Source organism: Carex rostrata, chromosome 20 (assembly GCF_964058835.1).
Source record: "Carex rostrata chromosome 20, lpCarRost1.2, whole genome shotgun sequence".
NCBI lineage: Eukaryota > Viridiplantae > Streptophyta > Magnoliopsida > Poales > Cyperaceae > Carex > Carex rostrata.
In genome coordinates this window covers 6,954,778-6,969,797 of record NC_135937.1, presented here as the reverse complement: position 1 = coordinate 6,969,797, position 15,020 = coordinate 6,954,778, and the positions used below count along the sequence as shown (strand labels likewise).

At 32.5% G+C, this 15,020-nt stretch overlaps 2 protein-coding genes across 4 annotated transcripts; both read right to left on the bottom strand.

Moving 5' to 3' along the window:
* Positions 1–263: 263 nt before the first annotated feature.
* LOC144572838 (pentatricopeptide (PPR) repeat-containing protein) lies at positions 264–2,154 on the bottom strand. The gene is made up of 2 exons (XM_078322512.1): positions 1,884–2,154; positions 264–1,440 (listed from the first exon to the last, which is right to left on the bottom strand). Exons 1-2 carry the CDS (start codon positions 2,115–2,117, stop codon positions 367–369), a joined length of 1,308 nt encoding a protein of 435 aa, XP_078178638.1. The 5' UTR covers positions 2,118–2,154; the 3' UTR covers positions 264–366.
* Positions 2,155–3,927: 1,773 nt separating this feature from the next.
* On the bottom strand, positions 3,928–9,805 carry LOC144572254 (serine/threonine-protein kinase STY17-like). Of its 3 annotated transcripts, none has more exons than XM_078321736.1 (16): positions 9,463–9,805; positions 9,137–9,251; positions 8,449–8,492; positions 8,280–8,333; positions 8,093–8,147; positions 7,788–7,898; positions 7,352–7,402; positions 7,089–7,228; positions 5,652–5,759; positions 5,490–5,560; positions 5,208–5,383; positions 4,911–5,006; positions 4,631–4,711; positions 4,486–4,539; positions 4,247–4,381; positions 3,928–4,011 (listed from the first exon to the last, which is right to left on the bottom strand). In XM_078321736.1, exons 1-16 carry the CDS (start codon positions 9,657–9,659, stop codon positions 3,943–3,945), a joined length of 1,557 nt encoding a protein of 518 aa, XP_078177862.1. In that variant the 5' UTR covers positions 9,660–9,805; the 3' UTR covers positions 3,928–3,942. The 3 variants fall into 3 exon arrangements, with proteins under 3 accessions (XP_078177862.1, XP_078177864.1, XP_078177863.1); XM_078321738.1 differs by having other exon boundaries at positions 3,928–4,054; positions 9,463–9,802; XM_078321737.1 differs by having other exon boundaries at positions 7,089–7,225; positions 9,463–9,732.
* Positions 9,806–15,020: the final 5,215 nt, after the last annotated feature.

The following is a 15,020-nucleotide window of genomic DNA, read 5'->3' as shown; positions in this document are numbered from 1 at the left end:
TTTTTTAAGAGCATATTGTATACGTGCTGTCAATTTGATTTGTGGTGTTGCACAAAGGTTCTTGAAAAGAGTAAGATTAATCCACCATTGACAGACTGAATCAATGATCGATACGAATTACTAATTCTACAATGCAAATGTGGTTCTCTCTTGCAAATTGTATCTTAAATTAGTAGGCAGGGGCCAGGTTGGAATGAATTCTAGAATGCAAATTGTATCTTAAATTCCCACAAATTTGTATATGTTTATCTTTAATTAATTGAACTAAAGTACAATTACAATCGCAGGACAACACCCTGCTCGACACTGATCGGACGATCTGGATTCAAACTCAAACGGTGAGGTAATGCAGAGGATCCGGACTCCTCAACCTAACCGGGATAGCCAATCCTTAACTGCCTTTCCTCTTCCAACAAATCTTCCCACATTCTTCCTATCCAATCTCAAAGGGCTATCCATTCGTGACAAGATCTTCGAAACCAGGCTTCTAACTGTCGATTTTCCCGATACACTATGCTTCCCCATCCCACAAACCACCTCAATTTCACCGGGGAGAGCGGTCCCCTCTATGCCAAACCTTGATCTCATCTCTTCAATCCACTGAAGCAAGATCACATATGCAGAAACAGCACGGAATCCATGCAAATCTAATTTCATCTGTGATTCTGACCAATGTAAGGTTTCTGCCAAGACTGAAGAATTAACCAATTCTTTCAAAACATTAGCCTCGTTTTGGCACGATGCGCAATCATTCTCTAGTTTCTCTATCAAACCTGCAAGTGAAAGAGGGAGAGATTCGCTATCGATTTCATTTATTATCTGAAGAATGTTACGGCATGAATTAAGGCTAGTGTTATATGTCCGTAGAGAAAAACCGATGCATAACTCTCTCATCCTTCTAAGCCATTCAGCCATTTGTGCCAATTCTTCGTGATCCGCATAGCAAGAGAGAACCACATTTGCACAAACAGTATCAATTTCCAACCCGGATTCCTCCATCAACCCGATAACCCGTTTAACCTCTGAAAAAGATCCCAACTTACCGTAGCTTTGTGCAACCGACGCAAACTCAAATCGAGAAGGATGGTAACCCAACAAAATCATCTCCTTCAACTTTGATTCAGCTTCAGTGGGGTTACCCATTAAGCAAAGAGATTTAATTGCAAGTTCAAAATTTCTTCGGCCTGACAAGGGTATTAATTGTAATTTGGTGTATACCTCAACGGCTTGTTGTGTTAGGCCGTGATGACAGAGAGACTCTATAAGGTTAGAGTAGAAGATAGAGAGATCCTTTGAGGATGATTTAAGCCTTGAAATTGAATCAGTGATTAGCATTTCAGCTTGGATAGACTCATTCTGAAGCTCAAGAAGTGTCACAATCGAAGCAGTTGTTTTCGAGTTCCAGTTAAACCAATTGGTCTTGCTCATCCTTGAATAAACCTTCACAAGATGTAGTAAATTGCATTCAATCCTGGGTAATAGGTTTGGAAAGAGAGAATCTTGTATTGATTTTGTGTATTTTATTACAATTACATGGAATCTAATTATAGACTTAATTAAGGTATATTGCTAAATATCTCCTCCAATCATCTCCTACCTACCACATTTACATTTCTAATCAAATACACAAAATTTCTCCAATATAATATCTCTATCATGCATAAAAGAATTATCTAGATTTGTGAAACATTAAACATAACCAACAAATTTATTAAAGGAGACTAGGCACCATATAATACACCGTGCTTTGGTGCATAAATCCAATCAAGGGTTGAAATCGTAATTTTCTAACTGATCTTATCTTCTGGCAATGATGATAAAGGTTCGAATCATAAAATTTCCATTTGCATTTGCATTTGCTTCTGTTTGTAACGACTACTCACAGGAATTGCAAAGGGGGAAGAAATGGAGAGGAGAAAGGATAACGCGCCGAGAGAAGTCGACTTGGAGGAGCCGGCGACGAACTTCTTTACCAACGCCTCCGCAGCGGCTCCGTTAGGTGCGGCGTCGAGTGAGTTGAGTAAGCGCCTTGCGCTCTTGACGCCTCCGCCGGGTCGACTGACGGCGCAGCGTGGCGCCGTTAGGTGTGGTCTTGCGCTCGGGAGAGAGGCTAGCATTACGCTTGCTTTTTTACCCGTTAAGAAAGTTCTCCGTGAGGGGAGGTGGAAGGAATTCACATCCTCTCTATTACCCACAAAAGGTTTTGGGAATCTTTAGTGGATCTGGACCGTTATTTTAAATTTGGCACAAATCTAAAAGTTCAATAATACTGTCCCTGCGTTAGTCCGAATCTCAAAGCATCCGAGATTTAATCTCAACCCGTAAAGTGAGAACTGTAGAGGATACAGATCGGAAGTGGAAGTGGAAGTGAGAATAGAGACTGGAAGCCCGTAACCCCGTATACTCGGATTCGTATCCTCCCAGGTACCTGACTCTAGACAATTGAAACAGACGACTCAGATTTACTCTCAGCTGGTCTATTCGGGATAGCGCAGGGGCAGTATTTTTCGTGCTTTGAGATCCGTGCCAAGTTAAAAGAAGGATTATGAACTATCCGTTTCAATTGTAGTTAGTCAGCTGGTTTAACTTCTATTTTTATCTCAATAAAAAGATTTTACAGCTTTTCGAAGAAGATTTTTTTTATGGAGTACTATATGGCCATACAAAAGATTTAAATTCCACCAAATTAATATCTTACCATATATCATCTCACCAACATTGCATCATTTTAATTAGTTATGAATAAAATCTTCTAGCTCGGTCAATTATACTCAATATTTTTAAATTGTTTTATATATTCATTCACATATGTCTAAATCTAGAAATAAAAATAGTTAAAAAGTTCAGAAAAAAACGTAAAATTTGATCTCCAAGGAAATTGTCACATTGACATGTAGAGATCATATTAAGCGGTTCAAATTGCCTATAAATAACTTTTACTTCATAAAGCACCATAGCTTCACTCTATGTTAACTATAATTATCTCTCAGTATAATAAAAAAAAAAAAGAATAACTGTTATCTAGTAAAGTTTAATTGTTGTATATTTTTATTTAATAGATATATAATTAAGAGGACAAACACTTGAATAAACAACAGATATTTTCCTCAAAATAATAAAAAAAAAATTCCTTTCCTAGGGATAGACTGTTTCCACTAAAGCTCTTGCTACTAGAAATAATCACAAGTTCAATACTCCATTAACAGGTGCCCCCAATGAAATAAGCAGAAATTGGGTATAATGTCTTGTATATTCAGGTGAAGATATATTGTGAATACTTAATTTTGACAGTAACTTAGGCTGTGCTCCATAAAATGTAAGGGTAGAGGGAATGAATGGGAAGGGAAGGAAGAGATTAGAGGCCGGTTTACTCTGTCTACATTCTAATTTGGAGGTGACAAATTTGAAAGAATTTGTAGAGTTCCCCCTCTCCCCTCCGCTTCTCTTCACTTTCTCTTCGATTTTCCTCTTCTGGAATAGGTAAACGACCTCGGTCAGGTCCAGTCTACTGGTCTTTCACCTCCACTCCCTTTCCTTTTCCTTTTCTTTAACAAGAGATATTTCACCTCTTCTAAAGCACAACCTTAAAACTAAGGTTAAAAGTAATATTGTTTTGTTGATGCACTTTACATTTCTCAAATTATAGGCAAATCTATTAAAACAGATCCTCATATATAATATATGACACATAAAAAGGGCAAAAGAATAACATCGACTTAATTAGTGAAAAAAAACTGAAATAAAAGGAGCAGCTGTACATTCACAACGAATTAAAATACTAACACAAAACCTCAAACTCACAACTTTACAAATGCAACCTTGAGTGCTGATTACGGCCTGTTTATAATTCCAAAAGGCTGACTTCTTATGGTACAAAAAATATTACTTTCTATAGTCACTTACAAACTGTGAGGCATTGATGAGATAATAGCAGAATCATCACTAATTCCTATTTCGCCTGAAAGAAAAGAATTTTCCAGGAGATTTTATCTTCCGCTCATCTGAATTAACCTATTTTCATATAAACTTTTTTTAATTAATATGAGTTCAGTTCCTATACACAAAAAATCAAACATTTATATGAATTACTTGACCAAATTGCAAATTTGCAAAACTCATGCAGTTCAGTTCTTATTTTCATTGATTTTTGAACTGAGAGGACCAATTGTCTCAGAAAAATAGAAATGGTATAAATAACTAGATACAATTCTATAAATAGTTAAGCACTTGAAGTAAATATAAGTACCTCTTTAGTGATAGCATGTAAATCTTCTAAAATTTGTGAGAAATCAGGCCGTAGACTTGGATCTTGTTGCCAACAGTTCTCAATTAGTTCCACTAACTTTGAATTTGTTTCTTTTGGGATTGTTGGTCGTAAACCCTGATTACCAAAAAAAAAAAAAATCAGTGAATTGATATTATAGTATTTTAGTCTCAAATACTTGTGAATATGCACAAAGGATATACAGATCTAGGGATACACACCTTCTGAACTACACCAACTGCTGCTTGTACTGGTGTCATGTCATCATACGGGATCTGATACGACAACATAGAAAAATTATATTAGCATATACATGCATAAATAAGCAGTCTCAGTGCGTTGATAAGATGGAGGCATTTTTTTTACCTTCCCGGTGAGAAGCTCCCACAGTAAAATTCCAAAGCTAAATACGTCAGCCTTGTGATCATAAATTTTGTGCTCAATCACCTACAATTGATAACATTGAAGCTGATTAGGTTAAGTTCACATTTGTTATAAATTATAGGTAGTTAAATTGAGGCTCTTATTTTATTAAATGAAATGAAAGATGATAAAATAATAATAATAATAATAATAATAATAATAATAATAATAATAATAATAATAATAATATTAGCACAAGGGTAAACAATTAAATGCGAAGTACCTCCGGAGCCATGTAACGGTACGTGCCGGTTTCGGCAGTCATAACACCGGATTGGGATTTCACACGGGAAACTCCAAAATCACCTACTTTAACAGCCTATTCATATACAACAGTAGACATTAGGAGCTAATTGGTGCAAAAATGTGCAATAGAGGGTCAATTGATGATAAATTGGGGGTCTGGATCTCATTTTATGGAACTAGTATTACGTACTTGAAGGAAAATAGAATATAAACAAATTATCTAAAACTTGAAAACTCAAGCTGGAAAAGAAAAATAAATTATAAGAAAACTTACATTATTTTCATCCATGAGGATATTGGCTGCTTTCAAATCACGGTGAATAATATTATTTTGGTGTAAATAATTCATTCCCTTGGATACATCAATTGCAACTTGTAGAAGTGCAGGCATTTTGAAAAAATCTTTCTCTTTGTGCAAGTAGTCATATATGCTGCCTCCTGACATGAACTCTGCACATAATAAAGGAGAGAGATTTGTCATGTTGATTGTTGAATAATAGAAACATGCAAAGCATTTTGTAAGAATATGTGATTTCAAATGAAAATTTCCTCATACCTGTCACTATGCAAAGCATAGGTCTCGTGCATGCACCAATAAACTGCACAACATTTTTATGCCGAATTTTCCTACCAATAGTAGCATAATGTCAGAAAAGAAAACATCCAGGGGCCAATTAGAAAAGAGGACACTTTAATATCATCTCTAATTTTAGCAGACCTCATAATGTAAACCTCATGAGCAAATTCTCGCAAAGCATTAGCATTTACTCCCTCAACTTTTAGTACTTTAATTGCCACTTCTTGGCTACAATATGAACCCTTATACCTGCATTAAAATAAACAAAATTTTAAACTCACCTAAAATTGTATTAGAAACTTAAATGGAAAGAAATCAAGTTATTTTTCTTAATTGCAGTTGGCATACTTGGTATGAGTGGAATTTCATACTTGAGAACTATTCAACTAGTTTTATCTGGTGTGACGACATGTATAAATTTACTGATAAAGGCCAATGGAACATATTCATGTCATATCTTTATTTTCAGTATTTAAGGTTTTCTAATTGTCTATTGCCTCTATATGTGTTCTCATGAGGATCTAAGGATGCAGGTTAAAGTTGATACCAAAACCATTCAAGTACAATAACTTTGTTTTTCTCTCTCCTTTTACCGACCTCTTTTCTTTGAGGTGTGAAGTTTTTATATTGCAAAATTTATTCATTTGTTAGGGCCTGGAAGCATGTATGTAGGGTTGTTCATTGGATCCAGTTTATTTGGTTTTCAACCGAACCGAAAAAGTTCAGATTAAATGGCTCGGTTTTTCAGTTTAAATGGATTGGTTCGGTTGAATTTGGTTTTTATATTTGGTTTGGTTTATATTTTTCAAAACCGAAAAGACTGAACCGACCAAACTCCATATGGTTCAAATCCATGCTTCGGTTTTTCGACTAAAATGAAGAAAAATTTTGGTATTTGTGTGTAATGGCAACTAATATATATAGAGTACAACTAGGGTGTTCTTAAGTTCACCAAGCCCCTTTGTGAAATCAACTCTAAAACCCATAGGATTGGATTCAAACGACGAATCCAAACTGTTGAAATCCATCTAGTTTACGAGTGATGCGTCTACATGCAAAAAAATAAAAAATTTGAACTAATTTTGAATAGAGTCAAGTGGTCAAAAAATATTCAAAAAATGAATGCATTAAAATTAATTTATAAACCTTCTCATTTTGACCACTTGACTTTATACTAAACTAATTCAAAAATTTAAAATTTTCGCATGTAGACACATCACTCGTAAGGTAGATGGATTTCAACGGTTTGGATTCGTCGTTTGAAGCCAATCCGATAGATTTTAGAGTTGATTTCAAAGGTATTTGTGTATATATTGAGTTTTGACCTTTTAAAATATAATCTTTTATTTCAGTTCAACCGAAGAAAGCAAAATTTACTTGGGTTATTTTGGTTAGTTGTTATTCAGTTGACAAGTTTAATTCGGTTGGCTCGGTTCTATTTTTGAAAACCAAATAAAATTTTGGCTTGACTATTTTAATTCAGTTTTAACCGAACCAACCCAATGAACACCCCTACATGTATGTACCGAACCAGCATTTGTGCAAATCAGTCAAATACTACTCATATAAGGTACTTACAGGTCGCCAGATGATCCAGAAGCGACTATATCACCGAAGCTAAGGAGGTCATAGTTGATTTCCCATACGGAAGTCTCATCGGTCGGTATTTTTACATGTGGTGAAGTCAGTACCTGGTCTGCATCTTTCAACTCAGGCTCCTTTGGCAAAAGAAAATGAGTAAGTGTGTAAATATTATCTCTTAGACAGATAGAAGGAGACCAATGGGCCATATTAGTCAGGTACAGAATTGAAAAAGAAAACAAATACTAGAGAGAGATTACCTTAATCCTTCCAATTTTGTTGTTCAGTGCTTGTTTCAGGTGGTCAACTTCCTAAGAGTATTTCACAAAGAATTAAGCTTGTATTAAGAAAACTGAAGTAAACAGGACGGGCAGAATTAGAAAATTTAGATAAGGGGGGCTGAAACGTAAAATGCATTATATGTGAAAATACGTAATGTGTGGTCACTGGAATTTGAACCCAAGTCTCCACAACCACTAAATGAATTCGAACCACTAGGCTACGAGCACACATTTAGCATTTCATGAGGGGTGCTGAACTATATAAAAACATCAAGAAAAATGAAAATTCAATTATATTTCAATATACATAATTAAAAAAATTGAAATCATGGGGGTGGCTAACCACTCCCTGGGCTGTACCTGGATCCGCCCCTAAAACAGGATAAGATTCTAAAAGATTAGTAGAAAAACATACCTCATCCAGCCATCCGATTGCAGCAAAAACAATTAAAGCGAGGCCATCATTTGTTGAGTAAGCATGAGCTTCTTGTATGTTTAGTCCGAGATCACCAAGAACAGATGTCAGCTGTCAAGCATTGTACCAAAGTACTTTTAACTAATTAGTACTAAAATAAAGTGAGTTTGACTGATGATAAACAAACATTTTCTTAATTGCATTTTTTTTTTTCTCTTGTTTTTTTTTGGTTCAATTGCACATTTAGGGCTTGATCATTTATTTGATGATGAATTGAGGAAATAAAAGGCAGATGGGGATTCTACCTGACTAAGAACCTTTGGTTTGTCATCTACTGAAAAGACTATCTCATACATCAGCCTGAAATGTATTACAACTAACATCAAAAAAAATATTATTTTGGTCTTCATTTTTCTTTTACATCTTTTTGGAAAGAACTTATCTAGGAGCTATAAAAAGGTAACTTGTTTTAACAAAAAAGAAAAGTATTACCTTGGATGAACTGTATCTTCTTCATTCTTCAATTCAGGCCCTTCAAGATTTACACTGGAACCAAAGGATGTATGAGTATGAAACATGTCGAAATTTTCAAATAAATACATATTAAAAGATTCTTAAATTAGGACAAACATAAATCATAAACAAGTGAAGGAAGTCATACTTCTGCTCATATTTAGGTGTGTTGCCATCGATCACTCTAGGCACCTAAAGAGTGATAATGCAGACAAACATGTCAGTATTTTATAATTAAAAATTAACATAATATACACTACCCGTTCATACTATTGTTTTGAGATTTTAGAAGTTCTGTAGATTAGAAAATGGGTTCAATATAATTAAAATATTAAACAATAAGGAAGTTGACATGTAAAACAAAGTTCACAACTTCAAAGTTTGAGATGTGCTACAACAGTTGACATATTTTGAGGGAAGGAAATTGATGTAAAGTCAACTTCAAATTGTGAATAGAAAAGTTGAGAAAAAATTTATAAAAAGAAGAAAAGTTTGAGGCACATGCTGATAATAATTTATTCTTTGAAAAGCATACTTCTTCTCTCAAAAGAAATTAATTTCTTTGACAATAGTTGATTAAAGCAATTTACTAATGATCCCTGTTATTAATTTAGATATAAAGAAATTTGTAAAATAAAATAATGCTTCATGTTTTTTGACAGTTTATTGTTGTTATGTACAAACCAATATAAAAGAAAAACGTAAAATAAATAGTGCTCCATACATTCTGATGGTTACTAATTTAGTTACACAACAATTATAAAAGGAAAAAAAACAAAATTAAACAGTGCTTCATACATTTGGTGGTTAAAAGTATAAAGGTATGTAGTTCATACCTGATCCACTCGTACAGAGAAGGTCGGGCGATTAGCAGGATCTCGTGCTGCATCAAGCAACTGTATGTGTGTCAATGCATCTTCAGGTCTCTCCACGGTAAAATCCATTGCATAACTAAAGGCATTTCAACAAACATGTTATAGGCATGATTTTTAATCTTCATTTTTTACTTCTCTCTTTGACATCTAGATAGAGAGAAAGGAATTAAGCTCTAATTTAAATTTTATTGTCAGATTCAAAGGGATTGAACTTAAAAACACCAAATCATCCTAAACTTAAAAATCTTTGCCATATGGTGATCATTCAAGTAAAATGAAAAAAACACCTGGCAGGGAGGCGGTTGAAGTGGGCCCAGAGAGAATCCTCGAACTGAGGCGAGACGGTGACAGAGTCGGAGGAAGAGAAATGAGTGAGAACCGCGTTAAACACATCGAGCTTGTTTCTCCTCTTCCCTGGCGACCCCGCCTTTTCCCTCTCTCCTCTGTCTCTGCCCGGTGCTGCGATCGCATCCTCTGCTGCCATTGTTTGTATGAAACGGAGAAAACGAATTTTGCTTCGCTCTTTTTAGTCTTTTATTGGTTTCTGTTGGGTTTGTAACTAAAAATCAGGTTATGTTTATATTTATAGTTATAGTTTAGGAGGGAAAAGAAGAAACGCACTGCCACAGCGGTCAACCAGTTTTTCTTTTAAAATTTAAATGTGTGTAAAATGTTTTTCGTATTTATCATCTTCAGCCAAAATTCATATTACCTAAAGTAACTCAAATTTTGAGTTTAGATCAGGACCATCAGATCTGTTTTGCACTGCATATTAGAAGGTCCAGATTAATGTGAGTTATGATCGAACAGTCTAGATTTAAACATAAAATTTAAGTTACATCGGAGGATCCGGACTTCCTCTACCGCCCCCATGTCGCCCCTTCCCCGTATCGCGTGGTTGCGACATTTTCGATTCTAGACAATTAATTAATGCGGAGTCCATTATTTTTATTAATTAATTATAGCAAAAACGGTGAACGACAAATATGAAGGACGAGAGATAAAAGAGTACAGTAACTTTTGGGTGTTAACTTAATCTCATATACTTTTCAAAGGAAAGTATACAGAGACAGAGTATTCTTAACTAAACTTGTATATTAATATTCAACATTTAATTAATAGTAATACAAAAGAATATTAATGATAGTTGGGTAGTAAAAAAGCATTTGTTCGAAAAGAATAATAAATTAGTTCTTTCATCTTAAATTAAAATATCAATAACAAGCTCAAATAAAAGTTTAAAAAATTTAATTAAAAAAAAAAAAGTAAACAAGAAAATGTATTTATTTTTAGTGGAGAAAATAAGCAATTTATCTTGAAATACCTAGTATTTAAAATTATTTATTTTTTACAAAAAAAATATATTAAAATTGCTCGATGCATAAACTTAATTAACTATCTAGTATTTAACATACACAGTCATTTGTTTATATTTAACAGTTCAGTGTTTAAACTTGATTTATTTAGTACCTATATTTAAATTTTTCGATGTCTAAGCTTGTATTATCATGTGTATAAACTCGCACAAATATTTATACAATCAGTAAGCGCATTTATATAGAAATTCATGTAATATATAATTACATCTTTTGAAAATAGTTTAATTTAAATATGAAATAAATCTGCTAAATAATAAGAAATAATAATGTAGAGAGAGATTTTAATTGTGGAGGATGTTCTTTTATGTTATTTGCCAATCCCGTACCTTAACTAAAAGGAAAATTAAAATTGAGCATTACCATACAATTAAAAGTCAAAGAATTTTGAAATGTCTCATCATAAAATAAAATATGTTAATTTATTCAAGGTCAAAAAGAGATAAGCCAGCTTGTTAGGTAAAGGTGGCAAGCATGCATGCGTTGTCATACAAAGAATATATTTTGAATATGCTCACTTATTATGAAAAAGGTTGATTTTTTCATTTTTGGAAAATAAAAAATCAATTTATCAGAAAATAGATTGATGATTTTTTTTTCTTCAAAAATAACAAGGACCAAACCAAAATTTCAGTCTAAGCATGAAATGACCGAAATTTTGATTTGGTTACCCCTCAATTACACATACAAATCAAGGATAACACAAAATTTTGAAAAAAAAAAAAAGGTCACTGAAACTTTGAAACAGGGAGACCATAATTTTTATTCGATCATTCCCTCCCCCCAAATCTGAAATTTTGGAGAGAAAAAAGAGGTGAATTTTTTATTCGGTCACCCCTTCCACTCTGTCGAATTCAGATTTAACGTGATACCCTACTGTGCAGAATGAGATCTGCATCATTCTTTTAAAACGGACCCTTGCTAATTTAAATAAGCACCAACATTATTTTGGCTCGGTTGAGAGCTCATTCTATGGTGTGGTAAAAATTTGCTCCCCCTCCTTATATCGCTCCTACTTTTAAATTTTCAGATCGTCATTCATGTAATAGTGTGACTAAGGAATGACCAAACCAAAATTTTGCGACTATATAAATCAAAACTTTGGTTCAACTCTTACCATTTTTGAGAAAAACAAAAGAAATTAATATGTTTCCTAACATGTGATTTTATATTTTCTAGAAATAAAAAAAAATTCAAAGGTTTGCAAATCTGTAAAACCAACTCTGATATGATCTGGAGGCCCTTGACTATGCCTTTGAAGTTTGATCCTCATCCAATCTGAAGCTTTTAATTATTAATTAATAGCATCTTACGTAGATGGGATAAAAAGCTTTAAAATAACAACCAATTATTGTAAACTACAACTGGGTTGATAGAATTAAATGTTAGCATCTATCATTAAAAAAATTATAGATATTAAATTGATTTACATTTAATCTACTGCATATCTAATTGACAATAATGCATATAATTAATAGCATCATAGATGGATAAAAATCCTTTATAATAATTATCAACTATTGTAAACTACATCTGGGTTGAAATAGAACTGAATGTTAGTGCATATCATTAAAATTATATATAGATATCATTCTCTGTTACAAGTTTAGAAAGATCTGATGTGCAATTATTTTTTTAATTAATTCATATTTAAACTACTACATATCTAATAGACAGAGAATGCATATAATCTTGATTTTTTATTTAACATAAATCTTAAAGATCAATTTGAGAAGTTTTCTTTTCTAAGGTTAGTTGGTGATAAACAAAAATAAAACTTTTTTGTCACACGTCGTCACATCTAGGTTGGTTTTTGTATGATCATTTCAGCTTATTTGAATTGCTTTTATTGATTTTTTTTTTTTTGTAAAATAAACACATTTTAGGAAAACGAATGTTTTAGTTTGACTAGTTTGTTGTTGTGCAGGTAACATGTTAACTAGTATTAAAAGAAGGGGGAATTTCACATATACCCCTAAAAACCTTCAAAATTACGTATTCCCCCCTCTAAAAGTATTAAAAGTAGAGGAATCATTCGGATTCAAATTTGAGTCTGATGGGCGTTTATGCTTTTAATAAAGGGTAAAATGAGTATTTTATAAATTTAGAATGAGTTTTAATATAAAAGATAATAAAATGGAAAAATACGTAATTTTGAAGTTTTTGTGGGGTATATGTGAAATTCCCTCTTAAAAGAAATACCAAGGGTAATTCGGTATTTTGCATCATTCCTGTACTAAAAATCATTAGTGAAGAATTGAAGATTAAGTTTTTAATCATTTCTTTCTTAATCGGTGTTGCCGAACAAGTTCATATAGTGACTTAATTATATGAAGATATTTTGGAAGGGATCAACATCTATTCCATACATCACAAGACAAATCATAGCTCATTTAAAATGACCTAATTACAAGTCATCATTGTAGAAAGTCTAACAAACAAAAAACTAATAAATATATTTAGGAATCAGTCTTAATCTAATGTCTGTGTAACAAATTATAAATTTGAAATCCGAATGAACTAGTAGATATCAGCATCTTAGCATCAATACTATTAATCTAGTAGATGAAAACCAATAATTTTTTTTTTTTTCGTCAAAACCCTCACTACTTGAAAAAAAAAAAAAAAAAAACTGGTTTGTGGGAACTAATTCAAATGTAGAATTTTTACTGGTTTTTCTACTTATAAAAAATTTGTTGATACTCTTTCTATTTCTCTCTCTTCTTTTTTAATATTATTATAGACAAAAGATTGTCTAATCGTAGAGATTGGATAATGCTTTTCACAAATATATGCCTTCGACTAGATATGCTTTTAGCTCAGTCTTAGGTATATTAAAAGTTAAATTATTTCACAAATATATGCCTTCGACCAGATATGCTTTTAGCTCAGTCTTAGATATATTAAAGGACTTGGCTACGGTGCTATGGGTTGCATAGAGGCCTCCCATGCTACAGCTTAATATTCAACTTTTCAAAATTCAAACGGTCGATCCGAACCATTCATCTTGTTCTCCATATTAATATGTGTTTGGAGATCAAATTTTACATTTTTTGGAAATTTTTTACTATTTTTTTAGATTTATTGAAAATCGCTGTTTTTCAGACAAATCTGGACCATAAAAAACAGTGATATTCAATAAATCTAAAAAAATAGTAAAAAATTTCCAAAAAATGTAAAATTTGATCTCCAAGCACATATTAATATAGAGAACAAGATGAACGGTTCGAATCGACCGTTAGGATTTTGAAAAGTCGAACATTGAGCCGTAGCATGGGAGGCCTCTATGCAACCCATAGCATATTAGCCAAATCCATATATTAAAACATTAAACTTGAACGACCTACAAAATCAGTTATTAGAGATTTGCTTAGTTCAAAATTGCAATTGATTTCATCAACTAAAAATGGTCTAAAGCCTTTTTTATTTATGAAAGGTCTCCTTATTTTTAATTCTTTGTTTCTTTCAAAAAATTGTAATTCTTTGTTAGAAACTTAGGTCATATCTGAGGAAATGAATATGTTGTTATTCTCAAGGATAGTAAGAACCTGTGATTCCGATCTCAATCGTTCAAACTTTATCATACGCAAATTCTTTAAAAAAAAAAAAAAGGTTTTTCATATATAAATGTCAACAAAGATGAACAGCTAGGTTCAGAATAACAGGTCCCTGATATTTTCTGGGAATAACAACAAATTTATTTCTCATATTTAATTATGAAGTAAGAAGTGGAATATTTTTTTTAGTTCACATTTAATTAAGTTGTCAAGAAAGAGTAAATTAAGAAGAATAACATCGAGTAATGGCTCAGTAAATTAAACTTCTTCTGATTAATTATTTTACTTCACACTTACTCCATTGATACAGAATTTATTATAACAGACATATATTCATTTTTCAACATCATACTTTTTAGATAGATTAATTTTTATAAATCATGACTTAAACTGTCAGACAAGATATAAAACAAAACTACAAAACTACTGAATTTATAAATCCTCCCTAACTAAATTTAAATTTAAGTAGCAGTCAAACATCACCTTACAATCTTCAAATTTTACGCTTAATTTTTGTCTTAATTTGTAATTAAGAACTGCCATAAACTATCCATGTGTTAATATGTTAATCTACATGTACCTATGCACGTGGTTTATTGTGTTTGAATTCACAAATGCCCCCCACTGTTTTTCTCTCTCAAGATAATTAAGTCAACGATATTAGGATCAAGCTCATAGATCATGTGCCACGTCACTTCTATTTGGGATGAATTTTCAGAACAATTCGATAGTTAACTAAATTAAATCAATGAGTTCATGTCTCCAAGGATACATTTAATTAGATGAAAAAATTAATCTCACTACTTGACGTTCTTTGGCATTTTGTTTGTTTATTTTTCACTCAAGTAAAGGTGATTGGATAATGCTTTTCACATGGATATGCTTTAGCTTAGTCTTATGTATACACCTCTC